This window comes from Idiotropiscis lumnitzeri, chromosome 1, assembly GCF_059441095.1.
Source record: "Idiotropiscis lumnitzeri isolate Australia: NSW breed Sydney's pygmy pipehorse chromosome 1, RoL_Ilum_1.0, whole genome shotgun sequence".
NCBI classification, from domain to species: Eukaryota; Metazoa; Chordata; class Actinopteri; order Syngnathiformes; family Syngnathidae; genus Idiotropiscis; species Idiotropiscis lumnitzeri.
Window position 1 is genome coordinate 5757691 of NC_142391.1, and position 24731 is coordinate 5782421.

General features: G+C 39.5%; 2 protein-coding genes across 2 annotated transcripts; both read left to right on the plus strand.

Annotated features, from left to right (window-relative positions):
* The first annotated feature begins 688 nt into the window (after positions 1 to 688).
* fbln5 (fibulin 5) lies at positions 689 to 11747 on the plus strand. The gene is made up of 11 exons (XM_088303913.1): positions 689 to 766; positions 884 to 938; positions 1919 to 1967; positions 3181 to 3507; positions 6530 to 6652; positions 7219 to 7335; positions 7592 to 7708; positions 8815 to 8937; positions 9041 to 9167; positions 9239 to 9434; positions 11291 to 11747. The coding sequence occupies exons 1-11, from the start codon at positions 714 to 716 to the stop codon at positions 11450 to 11452; spliced, it is 1449 nt and encodes a 482-aa protein (XP_088160039.1). The 5' UTR covers positions 689 to 713; the 3' UTR covers positions 11453 to 11747.
* A 1330-nt stretch (positions 11748 to 13077) lies between these two features.
* Positions 13078 to 24527, plus strand: tc2n (tandem C2 domains, nuclear). The gene is made up of 12 exons (XM_088305553.1): positions 13078 to 13180; positions 13543 to 13614; positions 14805 to 14978; positions 15867 to 16034; positions 17067 to 17137; positions 17249 to 17318; positions 17759 to 17856; positions 18326 to 18442; positions 19494 to 19685; positions 22312 to 22426; positions 22511 to 22713; positions 23041 to 24527. The coding sequence occupies exons 2-12, from the start codon at positions 13545 to 13547 to the stop codon at positions 23143 to 23145; spliced, it is 1383 nt and encodes a 460-aa protein (XP_088161679.1). The 5' UTR covers positions 13078 to 13180; positions 13543 to 13544; the 3' UTR covers positions 23146 to 24527.
* Positions 24528 to 24731: the final 204 nt, after the last annotated feature.

The following is a 24731-nucleotide window of genomic DNA, read 5'->3' on the forward strand; positions in this document are numbered from 1 at the left end:
ATTGTTTCTCAACCCAAGTGACCTTGTCAACATCTCAATTCTCAGCCTTATTTTATTTTTTACGTCCATGATGCCGAGCACGCCAGCAAGCGGAGCTGCCAAGCATTCTGCGGTCACAGTAACCCGCACAGACTACACGACAACACGTGTTCAAGTCATAAAAGGGCGTCCGTAAGCAATGCTACTATTACACAGGACACGTTTATTAGGCGGGATTGTTGTTTTTCTTCTGCTTAGGGACGCGGGTTAAGAAGTAGGACATCCAAGTGCCTGTTATTTTGTGCAAAGAACTTGTATAATCAGGTGTGTACATGCTTGATAGGAATATTTATATTTACAGACTTGTTTGTACATTTATCTTACTGTAAATCTGGGATTTTTTTTTTTTTTGTAAATTGGAGGAACAAGAAAAAAATAAAAGTACTTCTGCCCCCTGTTGGTGGCTTAGTTTGATTTGAGCACAAGGCATGTAAAGGGGGGGGGCGTCTTTTGGTCTGATGGGATCCAGCTGTGGAGTAAGGCAAGGGGCGGGGGGGGCAAAGCTGAATCAACTTTAAAAAAAAAAAAAAAAAAGTGGCGACACCAGTAGCGCCTCGGTCCACTTTGGGGAGGGGGGGTAAGTTGTGTATGACATCGTGCGGGTGGGGGTCATTGCTGACTGGGGGGGGTTCAACTTTTTAAGGGTCGTCGAAGTGAAAGGAGCAGGGGAGGAAATGAAAAACACGCTCAGTGACATACGTGGCTTCGCGCTTTGCTTCTCTTCAAGGTCAGTATCGGATCTTTTATTTGGGTTGTCTTTTTGCATTGTTGTTTTCGAGTAACAGGAAGTTTGCAATGCAGCCTAAAAGTGAAACAAACCAAAGTGGATTTAATCTTCTTGCAGGATGGTGGCAGCTCTGCTATTTATTTTGCTTTGTATGCAGTCTGCACACAGCCAGGTAAGAACTTTTACTCATGGCCTTCACTCAAAAATCAAGTCAATCAGTTTTGTGCCGTTAACATGATACATTTGGCAATGACATTTTAAAATGGTTGGTTAAAAAAAATCAAACACTTTTAAGGGGATTTTATTTATCATTTTTCATTCATTTGAACTTATCACGAACATGATCAATTCTAGTGGTACGGCACAGCAAACTGTTGACTTGAGTTATTAAACATCCTTGAACGGCATGTTTTAATGTTGCCTTCTGGAATATGTTGGAGTCAAATACTGCATTTTTGAGTATTATTTCGTCCATGATGAATAGTTTCGGACATATTTGCCTGCACTGAATGTGTTTTCTTGTACTTTAATTCACTTAGTATTTAAAAAAAATTCAATATAAATATATATTTATATACATTTATGTATATATATGTATATATGTATATATTTATGTATATATTTATGTATATATATATATATATACATATATATTATGTCACGTATATAAGGAATAAATATTTAATTTGCTCAGGAACACAGCTGGCATCTCAGGGCTGGACTGGCCAACTGGCCTACAACGTTGCTACCCGGTGGGCCGGTGTCTTTTGGGGCCCATGCAGGACTATTTAATTATTTTCCTCCTTTCTACCTCAGAAGACCGGCTCACAATTTCGAAGGCGCACCAAATTCATCAATTCGCAATATGAACCACAAACTAAACCAGTCAACGTCCATCATTTCCACACCATAGCAAGCAAACAACATAACTGAGAAGTCATTGTTTATCATACCAGCCACAATCATGATTTCATGGTTAACGTGGGGAAAGACTAGTTTCAAGTAATAAAATAGTAGTATTAAAATGTCACTTTTAAAGTATTCTATAGAATCTTCAAACTGTGAGCTGTTGCTTGAATGAGTTCAATTGATTGCAAAAGTCACATGATGTCATGTCCTGATAAGACACTAATTGTATTGGTGTACACGCAGACGTGCTCCGATGGCTTCAGATACGACCGAAGGGCAAGACAGTGCGTAGGTAAGTGTTACTGTCTTGTGCTGTTCAAGCTAAGTTACCGATTACAATGTCCAAATCATGATTTAGTATCGTTTGTTTGCTTGATTCAAATTTTGAAGCCAAAACAGCAGACATCCTTGGTCTTGTCAGGCGTGGCTTCTTGAAACTTTTTGGGTGGCGGGGTTAACTCATGATACACATCCACTCCAAATTTTACGTTGCTAAGTGGAACTGGGTTTGAGGGAAGATTTGTGAAAAACTATTTTGGAGCCAAATGGTGCTTTGCCAAGTATGGCTTTTTAATTTTTTTTTTTTTTTTCGGGGGGGGGGGTTCCTTATTGTAGACTTGCCTGTCCAATTTCATGATTCTTAATTTGAGAGAAAAAAAAAGGTTCAAAGGTGGTGCTGAGTCAAAATGATAATTTCAAAGCAAAATGAAAAACTTCCTGGATCTTTTCGAGCAAGGGTTCATCAGACTTTTTGGCGTGTCCACTCCTAAGTATGGCCAAATTTCATGTTGCGCAGTAAAACAAACTTGGTTTTCTCAATTTTCTGCTTCTCTAACTTTTCATACAATGTACAACCACAAAAAATTCTTGGCTCTTCAAAAAATTGCCATTTTATTTATGTCTATAAGAATATTTATTTATTACTTTTATTAATACTGGCCACCATAAGATCATGCACAGTTGTAATATTCACACTATGTTTGAACATGGAAAAAAGCTGAAATTCAAATTTATTACAAATAAAAGTTCAATAAATATCGAACCTAAATAAATGCTTCTAAAGTTCTGAATGCAACTCAACTCCCCTTAATAAATTAAAAAAAACTAAAAAACGATACTGGATTAAAAAATAAATAAATAAATAAATAAAGTTGAAGTCGGAGCTTCCCAACCTTCACTCAGTCAAGACACGTTTTATAGAAGAAAAATCATACAGGAAACCATCAAACAAAAACGGAGGAGAAGCGGCAGTAAAACAGGCCAAAATCCACAAATTAGGAGTTGAGTACTAGTTGCATACTTGGTGTGGTTTACCAAATACAGGCGAGTAGAAATCTATTTCTTTCTATTTAATCATTTCAAAAAACGTATCCGCTCTTCTAATTCTCGTTCGAATTTCATGTTGTTCAGTAAAACAAGCGTGTTTTATTTATTTATTTTTTAACTTTAATGTGGAAGGGCCCTCAAAATGAATTAACCTGAGTATAAATGCGTCCGTCTCGCAGATTTGGATGAGTGTCGGACCCTTCCAGACCCCTGCAGGGGGGACATGCGTTGCGTCAACCAGAACGGGGGCTACCTGTGCCTGCCCCGGGGCCTCTACAACCAACCTTACGGGCCCGATCCCCAGCAGGTGCCGCAACAGCCCGACCCGGCATATCCGGGACGTGGGGGCGGGGGCGGCGCCGCCACTGGGACCGGCACGTCCGCCGGACAGCCCGATAGCTTTGTGCCGGCCCCCCCGAGGTCGGCCGAACCCAGCTACCCGCAGGTGGGCTATCCGGTGCCGTGCATCCTGGGGTACTCGTTGGCGGATGACGGAACCTGCAATGGTTAGTGCTTGTATTTGCTGTTTGCGTGTGGTTTTTTTGTTGTTGTTGTCGTCCATGGTTTGCGTGTCAACTCTTTTTTAATTTGATGGTTTTGTGAATCGTTTTCCATCAAATAATTTCAGAGTTAAGTGGTTCCCTGAATTAGGTCAGAGGGCTCCCTCTAGTGGCACATGAAAGAATCACTGAAATGTTTTAAATACTGAATGTCTTAAAAATGTTTTCACAATTTTTTAAAATATATTTTAAAATACTGATATATTGTAGTTATTAATAAAGAAATGTTTTTAAATTCATTTTCTATATAAAGCATTTAAAGAATATTTTTGTGGTTTAAAAAAAACAATTAGAACTGCATTTTGTCAGAAAATATATATTTTTGAAAATAATTTATTGATACAAATTTTATTTTTCCACACACATGGGCTTTGGAGCTTCATTTAATATTTTTTGCTGTTTTTTTTTCTGAACCTTTACTCTTCTAAAATTCTCAAAGTCGATCCCTCTGGTTTAGTTCAAATCAGACGCCAACCAACCAAAATATTACAGTACACTTGCATTGAAATTATTTCTTGACAAGGATAATTATGTCTTCCTTTTTTTTTTTTTTTTGTGGTGTGGACCTTATTATGTCGCCAAAACATTAGAAAGAGCCTTTGAAATGATGCGCTGTAACAAACATATTCTTACAATGATGCCCTATTTAGACACTTTTTCTGTCGGACGTTATGAAGGGCGTCCAGGTGTGCCTCATTAAGTGTTACTCAAAAGGCCGACTTGTTTTGGGTAAACGGTGTCGTGCCAGCAGCAAGCATAAAGTCATTTTGCCATATTTGTATTGCGTAGAACAGGCCCACTTGTGTACTTGTGAGCCAATCAATCACAGCCACCATCCGCCCCGGCCGTGTGTTATGATGTAGTGACACCACCTACAGACTTCCTGTCTGGACGCAGCACAAACTCGGCTTTGACGGGAGGGACAGCAGAATTTTAGTGGCCTTTTTTTTTTTTGTGGATATTTAACCGATTATCGCCACCAGAAACTCCTCATGCGGTTGTGAAGAAACTAAGGGAGATTGTTGGAACATTTAAGTCACACACTGCCAGTACTTGCCAGAAATTCCTGCAGCTGTTTTCGTTTTGGAGTTCAGAGTCGCATATTCTTGACTCACTTTTCGGTGGACCGACTTGGTTCCCTGAAGGGCAACGCGAAGTCCGGCTAATCGCCGGTCCGAGCCGCCTGAGCAAACAAGAGCCCCCCCCCCGCAACCCCGCCCTCCGCTTCCCTCCGGCCCGGTAGATTTTTGTCATTGCCTCTTAAGGAAGTCGGAGGAATTGTACACGTAATCAGAGCGATCTGTTAACGCCGAGCGAAAACAAAATGGGAGCTGATAGCTGACAGCTTTGACCTGGAATGTTGTTGAAACAAAGGCCGGAGGGTGGGTGGGGGTAACACGGCGGAGAAAGGGGGTGGGGTGGGGGTTTAGCTGGGACATTTCTGGGATTACTTAGAAGAAAGTGAAACACCTTCAACAATACTGCTACCACGACTGCACTCATGCGAGACTACATGTTACAATCACTTTTTCCAAAAAGGAATTTTGACAAAAGCCTCTCACACAGTCTACATGCCAACCATTAATAAATATTTAATTGTTTAATTAGGAGTTGATTAATTATAGCGCTGCGGTTAGTGAACGTTTTTTATGCTTTACACGATCAGGAGTTTGGAGATCATCACCGTTTTGCCAGTTGAAAAAATTCCTGATTATTGATAACCGGGCTGATCGGAAGATGACCCGATCTATCCAATCAATTTAAAGAAGTTGTTTATTTACTGTACAGTCGACCTCTGCTATTTGAGTGGTGGGGGTCCTAACACACTTAAAAAAAACAAAAAAATAGTTTTTACAAATATTGGAATTGACTTTATATGCTTAGACACGCTTTGATTATCAACGTTGGCAACACAGAACGGTCCATGAAGTGAACGTGATTGTGTTTGCTGTCTTATTTTACGGCTCTGATTAGTGACGTCATTGAACAATTAGCATATTATGACATTACAGTTGATTAATGATTTTGCATAAAATCATAAATATCAGCCGATCTGATCCAGCCGATCCGGTATGTCTCTAATATTTTTTAGATTTGAGTATTACTATGAAAAGTGACTGCATTAAAACACATAAACATAACACGTGCGTGTGTGGTACAGTTACGGTAATTATTTTTATCCACTTGGGGTTGTCGTCCTCGCATTTTATTCTAATGTAGCATCTTTGACTCTGATTATGCATCGCTTTAAAATGTCAAACCTGGCCTTGGTGTCGTGGGCTATTAATTCGCTCACCTTGATCTTTTTTTTTTCATCGAAATTCCTTTCCTGGTCACACAAAACGTTCACTCGACTGTATCTGAACTAGTCACGACCTTTTCAAAGATTGTTAGCACCCTCTAGTGGTGGAAAGTTCATCCTGCTGTCATTGAGATTTTCCCTTTTCGGTGCTCGTCTGGTCAGGTGTCGCAGAAAGGATTTGTCTCAATCTGTCAAAGTTTTAATTTTGTTTTAGCCTACAAAGAGAACAATTGCTCTTAACTTTTGCCGTCAAACTGCTGTTCTAACGTGTCTCTCTTTGCGTTTAGATAGCGAGCCTTTCATTTGTTAGCAAATGCTGTCCTCTAAGTGGTCAGAGTTAGACATAACAGCTGTGATATTGTTTTTTCCCCGTCATTTATTTTCTGCATAGCAAAAAATTTGTTTATAGTTTTCCATGTTCATTTTTTATTTCTGTACTTAAAGTCCTTCATATGTTATTTTTTTTAAGTACTTTCCAGTTTTTTTCGTTTTCAGTGCAGATGCTTTACAATTGGCAATTTAAAACCAATATATTAAAAAAAAATCCTGATTCTAATTGATATTGTACGATTAGAAGAAGTATATTGTGATCATCTTTTGCCCAGCCTTATTTGAAAGCAATTTCCCCCCCAATGTTTTTCTTGTGTTTTTGTCCCGTTCTTTCAGACATTGATGAATGTGAGACCAACTCCCACCACTGTAACCCCACCCAGGTGTGCATCAACACGGCGGGGGGCTACACCTGCTCATGCACCGAAGGCTTCTGGCTCATCGGGGGCCAGTGTCAGGGTGAGTTGCTCTTCATCTGTCGGTCTACAGGTAAACAAAATAACACGCAACGACAATAGTATTCGCGTTTCGGTTCTTAATTATCATTCGGCGTTGGTCACTGGCTGTTCACTCATTCTTTATTTATCATTATGGATGGATTTAGATAGATATGTCGTGCAGAAACAGTCAAGCTGGAAGAAATCTAAAAGTTTTTTTTTTAAATCCCCCTATGTATATATATATATATATATATATATATATTTGAAAAAAAATGGGGCTAAACCTACTATACACATTTTCCATGAAAATAGGGCTTAGCGCCAAATATCTCCCACAAAAAAGACCCTCACAAATTAAAAATATTCAATTAAAAAATTATAAATTAAAAAAAAAAATTAATAATACATTTTAATATATTTAAATAAAGTCAGTGGATGTCCACTGTGACCCTTTAGTCAACACCATCACCAACACAAAAACAGCGACCTCCTGTGGTCACTTAACGTAAATGCAGCTTTCTGTTCAAAGTTGGATAGAAATAGATCTTTAATTGACACCAAGTGTCCTCACCGTGTTCTTTACAGATATCGACGAGTGTCGCTATGGTTACTGCCAGCAGCTGTGCGCCAACGTGCCGGGCTCGTATTCCTGCTCGTGTAACCCAGGCTTTGTCCTCAACCCGGACAACCGCAGCTGCCAAGGTGTGTTCGCTGACATCATGTATTTCCCCAACTCCACCTCATAACCAGAATGTTGGCCAGTGTGTGATGTTTTATGATCCTTTTTTTATTATTGTTAACAATTGGACATAAAGTCAAAGGTCGTGATGACATCTCCAGAGAATCGCTCTTACGCAACCTTGACGAAATGCGAGCGCAAATCATCTGTTTGGAAACGTTTCAAGAAAAAGAAGAGTTCCCGGAATTGTTGCATAAACTTTGTGTACGCGTGTGTTAGATGTGGACGAGTGCACGGACGAGCCGTGTAGTCACGGCTGCTTCAACAACCACGGCTCCTTTATGTGCAACTGCGACGAAGGGTTCGAGCTGGCGGCCGATGGAACCTCCTGCAACGGTAAGGCCAAACATTGTAACAAATCATCAAGAATACTTTAGAGTAATCCCCCAAAAAAATGGGGTGAAATGAAAAATGTATAAACACTAAAAACAAGATATGGGCGATAATAGAAACATGAAACAGAAACGGGAACTTGTAATCTAACTGGTTACCTTCAAAGCCAAGTACTTAAATAAAATAATAGTTACTTTTAATATCAATTAATGAGTGAATTAACCGAGTAATTTTTTTCAAGTTAACTGTGACAACACTGACAAATATCATCAATAATAAGTGCGTTGTATAAAGCAATTCTGACCAACATAGGGCAGGAGGGCCACATGCGGCCCATCCACAGTCTCTGACTGGTCCTCACAGTGATCGTGAAATATGTGGCGGTTTTATTTTGAACGTTATGACTTTATTTTAAGTGCATGCATGTGGACGCTTGTATAAAGGAGGGGACGAGCAAGAGCTCTGACTTTTCACGATCGGCTGCTACATAGTTTCCTATAGTGTACGTATTGGGTGTATTATAAAAGTCATCGCTGTGATAATACTTGAAGACTATTGGCTTTTTCTAAATTATTTAAAAATAGTATTGACAAAGTTCAAGTTAGCATGTTGATTCGGCCCTCGTTTCTCATGTGGGCCCCTTTACAAAATGAATTGTCCACCCCTGCCTTAAAGCTACGGAGCACAAACTGTGCCTCAACATACAGTATGTAATACTCAAATAACAATACTCACAGGCATACGTTCTTTATCCTCTGCAAAAAAAGGACTTAATATAAGCGGTTTGGATAATGGATGGTTGGATATATCTGGAGTTTTTTGAGTAACTTACAAATCAGCTTTTGTTTAGTTTTCCCTTCATGACTGTGTTATACTGCCTCCTGGTGGTCAATACGTGCACACCAAAATGAGTGACAAAAAAATAAATGCACAAATTATTTAATTCTTTGCATTCTATTTAATTAAGTTGCATGTGTTATAATGATAATGATTTTTTTAAAGCTTCATTTATTTCCTTTTTTCAATACGTGCTCTCCTGGAGTCTTTCTAATTGTATTTTTTCAAATTAATTTCCCAAAAGAATTCATATTTTCATAACTTTCCTGCAGACGTAGACGAGTGCAGCTTCTCCGAATTCCTGTGTCAGCACCACTGCGTGAACACGCCGGGCTCCTTCAACTGCATCTGCCCGCCCGGCTACTTCGTCTTCGAGGACGGCCGCAGCTGCGAAGGTACAATTGAACGTCCGCTCGCAAACAAATCAAAAAGCCGTTCCCGTGCACTCCGATGTTGGAACTGACCCCGAGTGGTGTTGTCGTGTGCTTGATTTTGAAGATATCAATGAATGTGAGAGTGGTAACAACACCTGTACAACAGAACGAGTCTGTTTCAATTTCCAGGGAGGCCACACATGCCTGGCTCCTTTACAGTGTCCGCCTCCTTACGTTGAAGTGGGCGACAAGTGAGTACGGCGTCGCGGTTCTGAACGCTTTTAGCGTCGTCCTCACACGCTCTGCTCTGTGGTGTGCGCAGTCAGTGCATGTGCGCCACAGGCAACCCTGCGTGCCGTGACCAGCCCTTCACCATCCTGTACCGACACATGGACCTGTCGTCCGGACGCAGTGTGCCTGCGGACATTTTCCAGATGCAGGCCACCACGCGCTACCCGGGCGCTTTCTACATCTTTCAGATCAAGTCGGGCAACGAGGGCCAAGAGTTCTACATGAGGGTGAGGAACGCTCTCCTATGTCATTCGCTGTCCGACTTGACATATTACCATCATTTATGACACCACGGCTGGAGAAATAATATACAAACACTTACACAGTTGTGCCGCCTATTGATTGATTAAGAGACTCCAGTTCCTTTTACAGATGCTAATTCTTCAACACACCATCGAGCTAAAAGTTCAAACATAAAACAATGTATCACATTCACGACAAAAATAGCTTTGCTTCGAATCAAAGCTAATCACAATAAATGCAAAAAAAAAATAATACTGGCCATTTTGGCCTGCTCTCAATCAACGGCAGACTTTTCCCGGAGCAAATCTTGACAGTCAAAAACTGTGATGCTTCAAAACGTCTTATATTTGCCTTATATATTCTCTCGGCTTTGGCAAAAAAACGAGGAATGACGAGGAAAAATTAACAGATCAACTTGACAAAAAATGCTGCTACGGCAAGCGCTTCTCGATCTCTATAAAGCGTACGGAAATTATCTCACATGCAACTTCCGGTTAAACCTTTCAAAAATAAAAGGCGCGTTATATCAAAATAAATATGGCAGCATTTACAACAGTACTGGGTGAGTGTTGGACGACCTAGCTTCTCTTGAAAGTTCCGTCTTGAAAATGGCCTCGCAAGTGAAATCCACACTTTTCCCTCCTTTGGCCATTGTGGTTTAAAAAAAACAAAAAAACAAAAAAAATAAGACTATATTTTACATCCATGAACGGTTGCCAGTTAGGACTTCCGGCTGTGTTGATTTTTGCATAGTGCTGCCCTCTCACAAGTGAGTATCCAATCACAAGACGCGTTCATCACCTTCAGTGTTATGGCCGGCAAGGCTCACTATAACCAACTCGTGATCTGATTGGCTATCGCAACTGTCTATCAACAGTAAAAGCCCCCTTGAGACACAGAACAGACGCCGGCACGATTGTATCTGAAGGTCTCGGACGAATAGTGCGTGCTACTGGTATTGTGAAATCTGCCTGGCAACACGAGCTAGCGGAATTCTGATTGGATTAAAAACTCTCCCCTAAAAGTACAATACTAGGATATAATATGACATCAATGTGAAGAATATGATATTGTTTTTCTTGATCATGTTAGGCCATCAGAGAAGGCCTTGACCGGCCACCACGGGTCATTCGCCAGTTAGCCTCGGTGGAGTTTGATGCCGTGCATTGCTGGAAAGCCCCAGCAGGTGGCGCCACACCACTCTTAGTGTGAATCCTGAAAGCAGCCCATTATTATGTGCTTCCACATAATTCATCCAATTCAGGGAATTCCAACTTCGATATATTCCAGATATTAACGTCATCCAGGGTGTTATTTTCCTCATTCTAAAAATTCAATTTCACAACAATTATTTCATTACAATTGTTTACCACCCGAAAGTGCCACATTCAACATAACAGGTTCACCTTGTTCTCATTCAAAGTTTAAAATTTTTAGTTAATTCAATTTCCAATGTGGGGAAAAAAAAAAAAAATCAAAATTTTTCAGAATCAGAACGCCCTTTATTGGAAATATTGGAGAGCTCCCTTCTCCAGTGCAATATAACAATTAATTTAATGAAATTGATCAATTAAATTAATTAAAGATGAAATACAAATAAATATGAAATAAAATAAATAAAATACATTATGTTGCAGTTTTACCAGCTCGGGTGAGTATTGTCCTTGATGATCTTGTGAGCTCTCCAATATGTCACCAAAATATTGGACATTTTTCACCAGTTCTTCAGTGTCATTAAATATCATTCCCCATTTTTCAAATCATTTGCAAACGCCTCGCTATAAAGGCGTGCGATTCTTCGTTCTTTGTTAACACATTTATTTGAATTGTCTTTTATTAGCAAACCAGCAACATGAGCGCCACACTGGTGCTGTCCCGACCCATCAAGGGACCCAGAGAGTTGGTCCTGGATCTGGAGATGGTGACGGTTAACAACGTCATCAACTTCCGCGGCAGCTCCATCATCCGGCTGACCGTCTTCGTGTCAGAGCATCCCTTCTGACGCGTCGTCACGGTCGGGAACGAGCCCGACGGAACGCACCCCGCCCCGCCTTAATGGACTCTCAGCTCTTAAGGCGGCAAGATGGACGCTCTAGCGGGATGCGTCCGGTGTACAATTTCTGCCATCCTCTTCTTAGAAGCACCGCAAATGTTGTATTCTCAGCACGTCCGCCGCTGCATCTTTTTTTTTTTTTTTTCCCTTCAGATCAGCCGTGAACAAGACTTTTATTGTTTATCATCACATATGAATTATTGAGTACAATAAACGTCTGTATGAGCAGGCCGCTGACACCACCGCCGCGGCGCCTTTTTCGCTTGAATTCCTTTTCCAGTTCATTTTCCGTCCCGCTTATGTTGCTGACCTCTGGAGTCGCTCCCCGGCTGACTGGGGCGAGAGGCGGGGTACCCCCTGGACTCGTCCCCTGCCCACTGCATAATGCATATACTGAAATTGAGTGATTTTCCAAGTCAATCTGACTTAAACCCTACAGAGAATGCAATTTAGGAGAGGAGACTTGAGTGGACACCCTAAAACCATCCATTTCATCGTCTTTTCAAAAGATATCGCCCTCATTATGGTCGCAGGTGAGCCGGAGTATGAGACGAAAATGCTGGCCTTCTTTATCCAAAGACGATCAATTCATGAGATGACGTCGGTGTAAGAGGTAAAGGGAATAAGTTGCGTTTCAAGTAAACGTGCGCTCGTTGCACTTCGGGAAAGACGGCAAAATCGCGGCATCAGTGCAGGAATTAGACACGTCCGCTTTAAATGAGGAGGCTTTGGACCTTTGCTTTTTTTTTTTTTTCATGTTGTTTAATAGCTTGCCTTGTGTACACGTACGTGCACAGACTTGGGTAGCGAGTCTGATGTCACAACATTTTTTTTTAAAATTTTTTTTTTTTTTAATGAAGAAATAATTGGATTTTTAAATTCAGGGGAAAAAAAAGTTTCATCGACGTCCAAAGAAATTTGTGCACAGTATGTCAAATATACTTTTTGGGCATGAATCATGTAATTCAATTGTTTAAATGTCGGATTTAGAAAAAATATATGAAATCAATAACATCATTTAAATCAAGTCCTATTTATACTTGGCAAAAAAAAAAAAAATCAAGAAAATGTATTATTTTATTAAAAAAATAAAAACTTCACATTTTTCAACCTATTCAATGAATATTATAATTTGTATAAGCGGGATTGCCAACATTTTTGTTCGGCTGGATAAGTTCGACAGCAAAGATTTGTGCCTCGAAATTGCTCGATTACCTAAATAAGTGACGGATTAAACAGTGTAATCAATTCAAAATCGATTCATTTGCGACAGCCATGGTTATTATTTTTAATCATTTATGTGAAGATCCTGATCATGTTAATGATTTTTTTCACAATAATTAGGAAACAAATGCCGTAAATTCCATTTTTTCTTTTTTTTTTTAAAACGTGGCCAGTTTGCATTGTTGCATTCATGTGCATGACTGTGGACTAAATTTCACCCAAGGAGCCTCGTCCACATTTCCCGCGAACACATTAAAACGCTGCAAGTATGGGGAAGGAGGGAGGAGAAAGAAAAGTGGTGAAGGAGGAAAGGGAGGAGGAGCGTAAACATGAGTCGGCTGGCAATTCTCGTCATTCTTGTGTTGACTCGACCGGCTTGGATGCGCACCAGCAAAAAAAAAAAATTATATATATAAATAGATCATCTGTTCAATGAAATCAAACATAATCCAGGTGAGGTTTGACTTTTTCTTCATCTTTTTTTTGTAAATCTCATGTTGGAAATCCATTTTTTCCCGTCATTTTATGCCTTTAACTAACGATCGGGCGCAACTTTTTCACACTTTCACTTCTGTGGTGAGACTTTGAAGCTAAATACTTTTTATAATACTTCATATTTTTATAGATATTCTGTATTTAAAGTTAATATATTCAACCAGATATATATTTATTTATTTTATGTATTTATTTTTTGTGGTGTAGAAAACACTTTTTTGGAAAATTATCCCCCGCATTTTACGATTTTTTTTTTTTTGGGGGGGTCTAACTAAAAAGTTGCATATTTGTTGACACTTTGTGATGTTTATTGGTTTCAGGCATGGAGTGCATCAAAAACTGCTGCAAGAAACTCACCAAAAAGCGAGAGAAGGAGCCGGAGGAGATGAAAGGTAAAGTATAACACGGCAGTGGTTACGTCTGGTCTCAGGGCAGAGGGCCTCGCTGCCCCGCACGGCAGAAAAAGGCTCAGGAGGGTCGGCGCCGTTTGAAGAGTTCAAATACAAAAATAGACAAGTTCAATTTTGGTGAATTGAGCAAAGTGTTGTTTTTTTTTAACAGTAATTTGAGTTCCAGGTTAGTTGTTAGTTGAATAAATTGCTGTTTTTCAGGATTAGGAAATGCACCATTGATAAATTGCCGTGATTGGCAGTGTTGAGCCGTGGCTCTATTTTTGTCCGAATAGCGTATTCCGGTTTTTTGCATTTGAGCTTTTTCTTTTTAGAACACAATCCAGCCCGTGTGGTGGGGCACTTTGCTGTTTGCCCCTAAACGCAAGATTTAAGGATTTTACAGAAATGTGGAAATCAACAAATTTATTTTTTCTGGTTACATTGCTTGTGATGTTGCTTTTTGTTAGGGAGAATTCCAATTTTTTTTTTTATCTGTTAGCTGCAGTGGGGAAATTTCAATCTGTTCTCCAAATAAATATTTTCCATTTTAATTTTTTTAATTAATTTAATGAATTATATTTTTTATTTGCCCCTTTTGCAAATACTATTTTTAAAATATATGATAGGTGCAGCTTTCTAATACCATATTTTCAAGACTCTAAGCCACTACTTTCTTCCTAAATTTTGAACCGTGCGGCTAATACAGCGGTGCGGCTTTTCTGTGGATTTTTTTCTTTCACCAGTCGGCGACGCACTATAGTTCGGAAAATACGCTTAATAAATCTTGATTTGTTTTTTTTCTCTTGGATTTGTTCTGTTTTAATTAGCAAAGTGGTTGCCGTGTTAAAAGGCACCGTTTTAACAATCTGTTCATGTACCTTTTTGTGCATTCACAGTACAAAATCATTCTGTACATGCAGTAAAAAACTTTTTTTTTTTCAGCATAGAGAACTGCGGCTTATAGTCTGGTGCGGCCTGTATATCTTCTTTGTTTTGGTTTCCCAAAAATAGTTTGCGGCTTATATGCAAATGCGCCTTATAATCCAGAAAATATGTTGAATGTATTTTTCCTGGTCACACCCTGCAGCTTCTGCTTTTGGTGGGGCACTCCCTCACCTGCTCCTAATCCAAATGAACAAATAAAAAAACTGAAATAATCAAGCACTGCTTTGCTCATTTGTCCCCGAAAGGTATTGCGGTGCAGCTACCCGCCCCCCCCAAACGAAGGGGGGTTCAGAAAGACTACCTCCTGTCCAAGCTGCCCCCTGACGGCAAGGAGGTCCCGTTCGTCCTGCCCACCTTGAAGGCATCATACGTGCAGCCCGTAGCCTCCACGTTCCCAAAGCTGCAGTACGGGATGCCAGGTACGTTCATTCACGCGACATTTCTTCCGCCTTTTCGGTCACTTCCATTCCATAGATGGAACATTTCTGAAATGACAGCAGGAGTACACATTGGGCCTTGCTGAGATCACGTCTTCTTTTTTTGCACTGCACACTTTGGATTGCAAACTTCTTCTAGTACAGGCGTGGGCAAACTACGGCCCGGGGGCCACATGCGGCCCGTTAACAGTTTTAATCCGGCCCGCCAAACTTGAAAAAAATTAAATGAATAAATCTTGTTCATGTTTTATTTTCTAAAAGCTGCGGTGTGTCAAAGACATCTACTTTGTTGTAATGCTTTTGTTCACATTCATTTACAATTAAATGTATTTTTTTTCTCCGCTGAGGTGACGTGACCAAAACACTTCATCCATCTGCTCTAGTACATGCTGGGGTACTTTTACACTCGCCCCAATTTATTTGACCCCATTTCGTCTGGGATATCTCATGGCGCACTTATTGATCAATAATATTAAATATTTAAGTGCGTTTAGTTAGGTGAAAAAAATACACCAAATGAGTTCGTGCGCTTATTATTGATATGCTGTTGCGCAATTTTGTGCCATCCTTGAAAGGTCATTTTTGCACGACAAAAACAAAATCACAGCATGTGGTTATTTTTGGATTGTTCAAATGCGCATATTTTGTGGTATTCTTGTCATACATCTGGTTAGGATGATCTTGAGATGCTAAGAATCAAGACTCCCTTCATGTGTGTGACTTTGATTAAAAGGTGCTCGGAAATCATTGAGGCGCGACTCGATGCTGCGAGCAGGATGTCCTGTTTGGATAAGAATTGGTCGTTTACCTTCTCACCGTGTGGTCGCTGGGTCGGCACGTTGACCTCTTTTGCTGTTCTTTGTGCTCCAGGTCCGGCACGCAGCACGTACGCTCAGAGGAAAGCCGAGCTGCTGACCCCCGCCGCTGCCACTCCGTTTGCGTATAGCTCCGAGTCCAGTTTGCACACCGTCGCCGGACCCGAGAGGGCCCCGTCGGGCCTGAACCCCCGAGATATTGGGGGCAACCAAAGCTACTTAGGTATGAACATCCACCGCCTCCCGCCAAAAACAAAAAGACTACCGTGATTCCTTCGAATTTTTTTGATTCTCATCATCAAATCAAAAGATGTCGTGGGGCACTTTCCAGCTTGCCCCTAATAAAAATTTTCAGTTTTTTTTTTTCAGTGCCACCAAACATTTTAAGACAGGTGTTGCCAACCTCAGTGTGCAAAAATCATATTTTAGGGGCTTGTGACAATTTGGAATGAAACTCACCTGCCCCAGAGCAAATGATCAATAATTGACATTTTTATTTTTATGTTTTTTTTTCATTTTTTTTTTTTTTTTGCCATTTGATGCACTTTAAGTAACTCTCTCTTTTTTTCTGGACAGATCAAATATTTGTGCTGTAACTTGTTGCTAGGCAGAATTGATATGACACAAGGTTCTCTGAGCGACTATGTGACAATCATTTATTTGGTGGGGCACCTGCCCACCTGCCCCTAATGTCAAATTTTTAAGCTCTTTTAGTCCCTCAAAACAACACAAGAATATTGAGATAGCTGGAGAAAAAAAATACAAGTACAGTCAAATAATTAGTATTTCTGTCAATCTTTTTGTGCTTGGTTACGATTTGTTGATATTTTTCATTTTTTGAATTTATTTTTTTGCCCATCTTTGGTATCACTGACTCATATTTTTATTATTTCATTATTTTTTGTTGATCTTTTTGTGATGTCAATTTGTACTTTTTTTGTGTACGATCACTGGGTCACTCACTTCTTCTGCTTTTTGTTATTCTGCAATGTTTGTAAGTCTTGTCAGGTAATTGTTGTTATATATATTTTTTTGTCTTTATTAATCATGTCACGTCACTTTTTGTTGCGCTTCCGTTTTGTCAAGTCACTTTTTGTGACGTCTCGTAGCGCTCATTATAATTGCTGATGAATGATTTGGGGCACTTCGCTACTTGCCCCGAATACAAATGAGCATGCTTAAAACTATTGTAGTCTCAAAACAGCACAACCACATTTTTATTTCTTTATTTATTATTATTATTATTTTTTTTTAGCTGTAGGCACCGATGAGCGACTAAGTCGGTCCATGTTGGAGCTCAACAAGCCTCACGGAACTCAAATGAAGGTCAGACACTTGTTGTTTGTTTTTTTTTTTCCCGCGTAAAGTGATCCATATTAAATTCAAGTTTTTCCGTTGGTGTTTTTTTTTTTTCCATACACACTTTGTGTCCTGCAGAGCTTTGATTCCATGTCCAGTGTCCTCAGCACGCCGGCGTTCATCAGTGACTCGATTAAAAGCAGCACAGGTAGAAATGAATCCACCTTGGGTTGTCTTTCGTGCCCGCAAGTCACATTTTTATACTTTGGTGATTTTTCTTGTTCTGTACGACTTGTTTTTGTTCACCTCTCGTGATGTGGAGTCACTTTTGTACTTTTTGTTTTTCTTTTGTGTTATTGAGGATTTTTTTCCTGTTTTGTGATAGTGCGACCACTACGCCGTTTTTTTTGTTTGTTGTTGATTCTTCCATCTTTTTTTTTTTTTTAATTTTTTGTTGAGTCACTTTTTGTTGTTTTGGGAAATCATCGCGTCTCTTTTTTCATTGAGTGACTTTTTTTTTCTTGTATTGATTGACTCTGCTCATAACAATGTCACAGGTTGCTAGGCAACATTTATGGGGCGCAAGTATTTCTGCCCTGAGTGGCACACATTTATTTTACTTGACCTGGTGTTGCTGTTGCCTTGCAGAATCTTTCTCATCACTGCTGAGTGACGACCTCGGGACGTTGTGTGTCCAACTGAGCTACCAGGAAGAGGTGGAGCAGGTGTGGATCACGCTGGTCCAGGTAAGGTTTCGCAGTTTGGGTCCTCACTGGGACAATGACGTCCTTTGTTGCATCGCTGAATGTAGTGAATGGACCCTCTGTGTGACATTCACATAAGTGGTTCTAAGAACAAGGAACTGCTTTCTTAGAAGAAATCTGAAGAAAAAAAAAAGAGATTAAACGAGGTTGGCTTGCGCTCGAGCAGTAGTAGCACCTCCCTAAAAGAATTAAATGTCTATGTTGTTTCCTCTGCAAACTGGGTCAAAGTTATTGCAGAGGACGTTTAAGGTACAGGACGACAAGGCAGCAACAAGGAAGTCACATTTAGCGTAATGACGCCAATAAAAAGCCATTTGAGTATTAAGAGATAAGTCGAGTTAAAACATTTTCGTTTCCTGATCCCAACACAGTGTGTCTGATCTGGTGGGGCAGTGCCCCGAATGTAGAAACAGCTCAATAACTGTAGCCTGTTTTTTTTTTTCCTCATCAGTGTTCCCAACCCAGCCTGCCAGTGAATGTGGCTAAAAAGTCAAAGATCCGAATCAAAGGTGTCATCACGCTTCCAAAACCAGTCAAATTCCAGACCTCCATCAAGGAATACTGTCAGGTACGGGAAACATTTTGACAATGCAAAGGTATAAATTTTATATATATATATATATATATATATATATATATATATATATATATATATATATAATTTATAATTTATAATTTTTATTTTTTATTTATTTTTATTTATTATTTAATTTTTATTTTTATTTATTGTTTTTATTTATTTATTTATTTTTTTTAATTGGTGCTGGCGTCATTTTCCTGCGCATAAAAAAATAATTCCATCGAGCTTAGCAAAACACGGACATGGGTCTTTTCATGATAACAGACAATGGGAAACACAATAGGCACACGGGCAAAAAATTTGCATCTACAATTTGTATGTAATGATGTTTCTCTTGAAGCAACGGAATATCTGAACAGAAATTCTAAACGTTAAAAAAAAAAAAGACTGAACGTAAAAAAAACCAAAAAAACAGGCATGTATTCTTTATCCTCTGCAAAGAACGACGATTATTACTGCTGTACTGAGGACCCGAGAGAGGAGCTGAGCCTCCAGTAGAGCATGTCGGTCTTCCCCTGTCGTGGCCAAGGTGCACACCAAAATGAGAAGCACAATGTGTATTGAAGAAGAACGTTTTTATAGAATGTTTTTATACAGTTTACTGCTCCGGCCTTCTGATTGGCTCCAGTAGGTGTTGAATATTTACCAATAATTAACCTAAAAACTTTTTTTGTTAGTTTTTTGGAGATTTTAGGCTTGGTGAATGGTAAGCCCTGTCCACATGAAATTATTCTTATTTTCTTCAGTTAGCTTTTTTTTTCTCTTTTCAACATGGCCTTTGGAATCTACTTTAAAGCTCCCAACTATATTTTGACGTAGACCGAGATTTTTTAAATGCCACTTCGGCGACACACTTTCATTTGCGACCCTGCACTGGAGAAAATATTTGGTTTAGAAATTCCAGCATGCATGTCAACATGGCTTTCGCCTCAAGGTGTTTGTTAAGCAAACCCCCCCCCCCGCGTGTGCACTCAGCTGTTACCGCTGTCGGTACGCCGCTTCATGACCTTTTTAAGTCTTTTTTTATGTCGCCACACAGCACATATCCTTCATGGAGACGTTTGTGTTTGCGCTGAGCCTCCAGAGCCTCCGCGGCAGCGCCCTACTGCTGAAGCTGCAAACGCAAGGCGCCAGGAAGCATACGGTGGCCGAGTGCGTCCTGTCCCTCCGGTTGCTCGGCCCGCAGGAGACCGAGCAGTGGGTGGCCCTCAAAAGCCCATGCAAGTCCTCTGTGAGTACCAACGGGGTAAAAATGTCAACGAGTCTGGGCAAAATCACATTTGGACCAAATCATGTTGAATCCAGATCTGATTCCAATTGTGATTTTGCTGCAGTGTAAACACAACAGGGCAAAGTGAATTAAACATGATTAAATGTTGCGATTTTATGCGAGTAGATTCAGTTAGTTCAGTGATTCGCAAAGTGTGACACTTGAAAGAATCTCTGCCCAGGTAGATTGTTGGACAATCGTCTTTTGTTTAGGCGCAGTGTTGATGAGCAAACTGTCCGTAATGTTACGGTGATGTTGGTAGTTGGAGTGCTCCGAATTATTTTTAGGTTGTATTTGGTTTAAAAGATTTGAGAACATCTGAGTTAGTCAGTCAATCAAGTCAAATTTAATCAAAATGACACTTTTGCCACAATGTGGAAACTTGCATTGCCACATAAAATTTCATTTAAAGAGACGCTCTTTATTGATTTGCTAGTGTTAGTTACTTACTTACTTAGTTACTTACTTACTTGTAAATTAAAAAAATGTGGCCCAAGCTGAATTTAAATTGAATCCGGATTTTATCCAGATTACGATTTTGTCTCAATGTAAACGCAACCTCGAATATCCCAATTAAACGTGTCCGGCAGATTCATTTTTAATTTATTTCATTATTTAGCGTGTTGGGTAAAAAAGTATTCATGTATTTATCATTGTATGACACCGTGCTATTAGGCACAGTTTGAACTTTAACATTATGATTACATACACTATAGTATGAGAGAAACTAAACTCTTCTTAAATCATTATTAATTTACAATGAGTTGCATTTTTATTTTATTTTATTTATTTATTTTATTTTAAGTACATTTTTCACTTTAATAATGTTTAAAAATATACAGTTTTTAAACATTAAATGTTAATATATTGGTGATAAAAGATAAATCGAACAAAACTGTACTTAAAATTTACTATACATGAGAAGTGAAAGACACTTTACTTTAAAAGAAGAATTTAAAAAAAAATTTCATCAGTATTTAATTATTCCATGTAAAACTTGTGGTACTTTTGCCACGAAATTTCATTTGCTATGCGTATGTAGTTTCATTGTCAAATCAAGTTATCAAATTCAAACTAGATCTGATCTAGATTGCTCTCTTTGCCGCAATGTAATGGAAAATGTCTTGTCAATTTCCACCACTTGTAAAGTCAACATTTTAAATGAAATGTGATTTGTGGATGCAAACCTATAGTTGAATCCAAATCCAATCCAAATTAGCGTCAAAGTCAAAACTAGTTGAATCCAGATCCGATCTGGATTGCAAATCGCGTTGTACATTTTCCATAGTTTTTTGTTTCCAGCGCCAGCATCGCAACCTCTCATATTATGTCACCATTTACAGACCGTCCATTACGGGATAAAGTTTACGCATTGTGAGTCACGTAATCAGCGCTGATGATAGCCCTCCCTCGTAAACCAGTTTTATTCTCCGCCGTGGTGAAATGCGGTCCGACTCGCTGCGCAGCTGTTGCGGCCAAACACTATTTCCTCTTTCCTCACCCGTGAGAAAGAACATTCCGGTTTACTGGTTGTTCATTTGTACAAGTATTCCGACGAGAAACTTTGTTGTTATTTCGACTTCAAAGCACTTCAAGAGCACACATGATTATTTTGTTGTTGTTGTTGTTGATAAATTGGCCAATTTGAGGCGAGTTGGGGGGTGAAATGTGAGCGAGCTGCTTGTACACTTGGTGAATCATCATTTTATACTCGGAGGAACAGTGTGTGTAAGTGGGTTTTTTTTTCCTCCTACCCATCTGTCCTCCATTCTCCTAACACACACAAAAGCTCCCTTTTGTTGCAATCGCTACAGAGATTTTCTTGGAAGGGCTCAAGCTGCAACGACAGCTTCCACCGGCTTTTTACCTACAAAGTGACCTAGAAAGTCAAAAACAAAAAGAGATGACCTCCACCAAGGCTTCACTATTGTTGACAAGATTAAAAGTGAAATTAATGGGAGGGAAAAAATACACACGCACCACAAATCATATTGTGATATAAGCTTGTGAATACCTTCCAACCAGAATGAATTAAGCATTATAAGTGATGATGATTAGGAATAATAATATATTTTTTTTTTATAATAATACATTATTATTATTATTATTGTTATTATCATGATCATGTATTGTATTATCTTATCTATTAGCAGGATAATAAAGGTGCGTGTTATATAAATATATATATATATATATATATATATATATATATATATATATAGAGAGAGAGAGAGAGAGATTTTTTTTATAATAATACATTATTATTATTATTATTATTATTATTGTTATTATCATGATCATGTATTGTATTATCTTATCTATTAGCAGGATAATAAAGGTGCGTGTTATATAAATATATATATATATATATATATATATATATATATATATATAGAGAGAGAGAGAGAGAAATGATGGAATTAAGCGACTGACAATTACAATTCGGTTCAGCATGGAAAATAATGACTGACTATAAATGACTGTATATAAAGAAATAATAACGTAACCTTCTTGGTTGGTGTAATTTAAAAAAAAAAGGAAGGGAATGTATCTTCCACGTCCACATTTGCAGTCCTTTATTTTTCAGGGGCGAGGATGCGAGCTGCACCTCGCAACCTGCTTCCAGCCCGTTTGCAGACGCATGCAGGTCCGAGTCCTCGCTGCGCAAAACCTGCCGACTTCCTCCTCGCCCCTCCCGCCCGGTAAACCGCGTCATAATTTCCATATTTCGGGCAAATCAACGACTTTTCCCGTGATGACGATGATGAGGATGATATCTTCCGCAGCGTACGCGGTGACTGTGGAGATGCAAGGGGCCAGAGGGTCGGTGACCAAGCAGAAGACGCGAGCGCTCAAGGCCACCAGGGGGCAGTGTCAGTGGAACGACACTTTTTACTTGGAACTGGACGCTCTGGACCCGGCCACGTGCGAGCTGTCAATCAAACTCTTCAGCTGCATCTCCATCAAGAGGAAGCAGTGTGTCGGACAGGTTCGTCGAATACACTTAAGTCAATGCTCGGTCTAATACATTTACTCACGGGTTTGTGTAATATGTAACTATTATCTAAAAAAATACATTACAATACAATACAACTTTATTTATATGGCGTATTTTATAACAGCTGGAGCTGTAATAAAGCGCTTTCCATAGGGTGTAATATAAATTTCGATCTATCTAACTGACTTAACAGATTTAAGATTTTTGGTCTTTTACTGAGGTATGAGTTTTGGGTTGGTCTAAACCTCTTACGGCCATGTTGGAGTTATTGATCAGTCCAAAATTCTTATGAAGTTGCGTTTGTGGATGATTGTGCAGGTCCAGCTGGGATTGGACAGCCCCACTGAGGAAGCAGCGGAGCAGTGGAAGGACACCGTGGACCATCCCGAGAAAGTGGTGCTGGCGTGGCACACGGTGACCTAAAGTCACCTTGTCGGCATTTTTTTTTTTTTAATTTACACAGGTGGAACATGAAGTGTGAGCCTCGCCGCGGCATACAATTTGTCGCCGCGACGGAACAAAAAACACGGACAAGTTGCTCACTTTCTCCACATGAGCGCACTTCGCATGTTCACCGACGACGGACTGTCCGCGAGCAGCTGACTAATTTCAGTTACTGCTTGGTCTACGACACTTACAAACATTTTTGTGTTATTGGTTGTTCCGGTGCACGAGTTGTTGGTCATCTAATACTTTTATAAGCAGATTGGAGGTATAATAATTGGTCATTCTACTACGTTTTGAACAATCTGAATTTATTGGTCAGTCTAATACACTTAGGGACATGCTCAACTTATTGGTCGGTTACATTAGTTATTGATCATAAAAAAATGGTACAAGCAGATTTTCATAATTGGTTGATCTAGTACCCTTGAGTTATTTTTTGGGGGGGGGCTCTTAGTAACTGATTTGTGCTGTTGTTCAGCCTGCTACGCTTGGATAATTGGTCATTCCGATACACTTATTGATTCACGTTATTGGTCATTGGAATAACTGGCTAACCGGCTGATTACTAAACGGAACCCCTGATTACGAACATGTTCAAGTTATTAGTTGGTTTAAATGGATGGTTTTAAAAAATAACTCGCTGAAGATATTGATCAGTTTAACACTTGATAATATTTTGAGTTATTTGTTGGTCTAATTCGCTTACTTACAGTTCTGTTATTGGACGACCGAGCACACTTATTTAGTAGATTTGGAAACATTTCATTGAATTGTCACTTGAATGTTGTGCATAGTTTTTGTGGTAATTTATTGAAGATTAATTACACTCATGTTTGAGTAGCATTCAAACCTTTGTAGATGTAAGCACTTTTATTATTATTATTTTTTTAATAGTGTATTTAATATTTGTTTTAGTTTAGTGCAATTAAGCGTGGACGTTTTTATCAATCTGAACGAGAGGATACGGACACGCCCGTGGCGGGACTTTGACGGGAAGCGTTCATCACACGGCGGCCATAAAGAGAACAGGACACTTTGTTGTAAAATAGGTCAACAATTGAGAACTCTCCGGGCGAGAAAGGGGAAAACAGTCAATGTGGTCAATCCTTCCTGGTCCACTTTTCTGTGTCACATTCCATAAAAAAAAAAAAAAAACAATTTCAGAGTCAATCAATGTTTGGGGAAATGGCCGCCAATCATTGCACAAGAATGGCAAAGGTGCGAATGACCAAACCAGAGTGACAGAAGACAAAATGGTGGAACGCTGTTTTGCAAGAGTGACACCGGGACGATGGGATCGCCAACGGAGAGCCTCGCAATCGTCAACGCTGGATTTGCCTCGCCTTTTGTCTCAAAAGTTGTTTAGTGTGTTAGCCAATAAAGAACTGTTCTCTTCTGTTTTTTTTTAAATTATGATTGGGATTCTGAACCAGAACCTGGATGAGTATCACTTTTGGAACAAAGATGTAAAGTGTGGATGGATTTGGATGTGATGCAGCGTGTTCGGAATCCTCTACCAAGATGGCGGCGACGAGAGTGATTGCACGTTTTCGTTAGTTTTT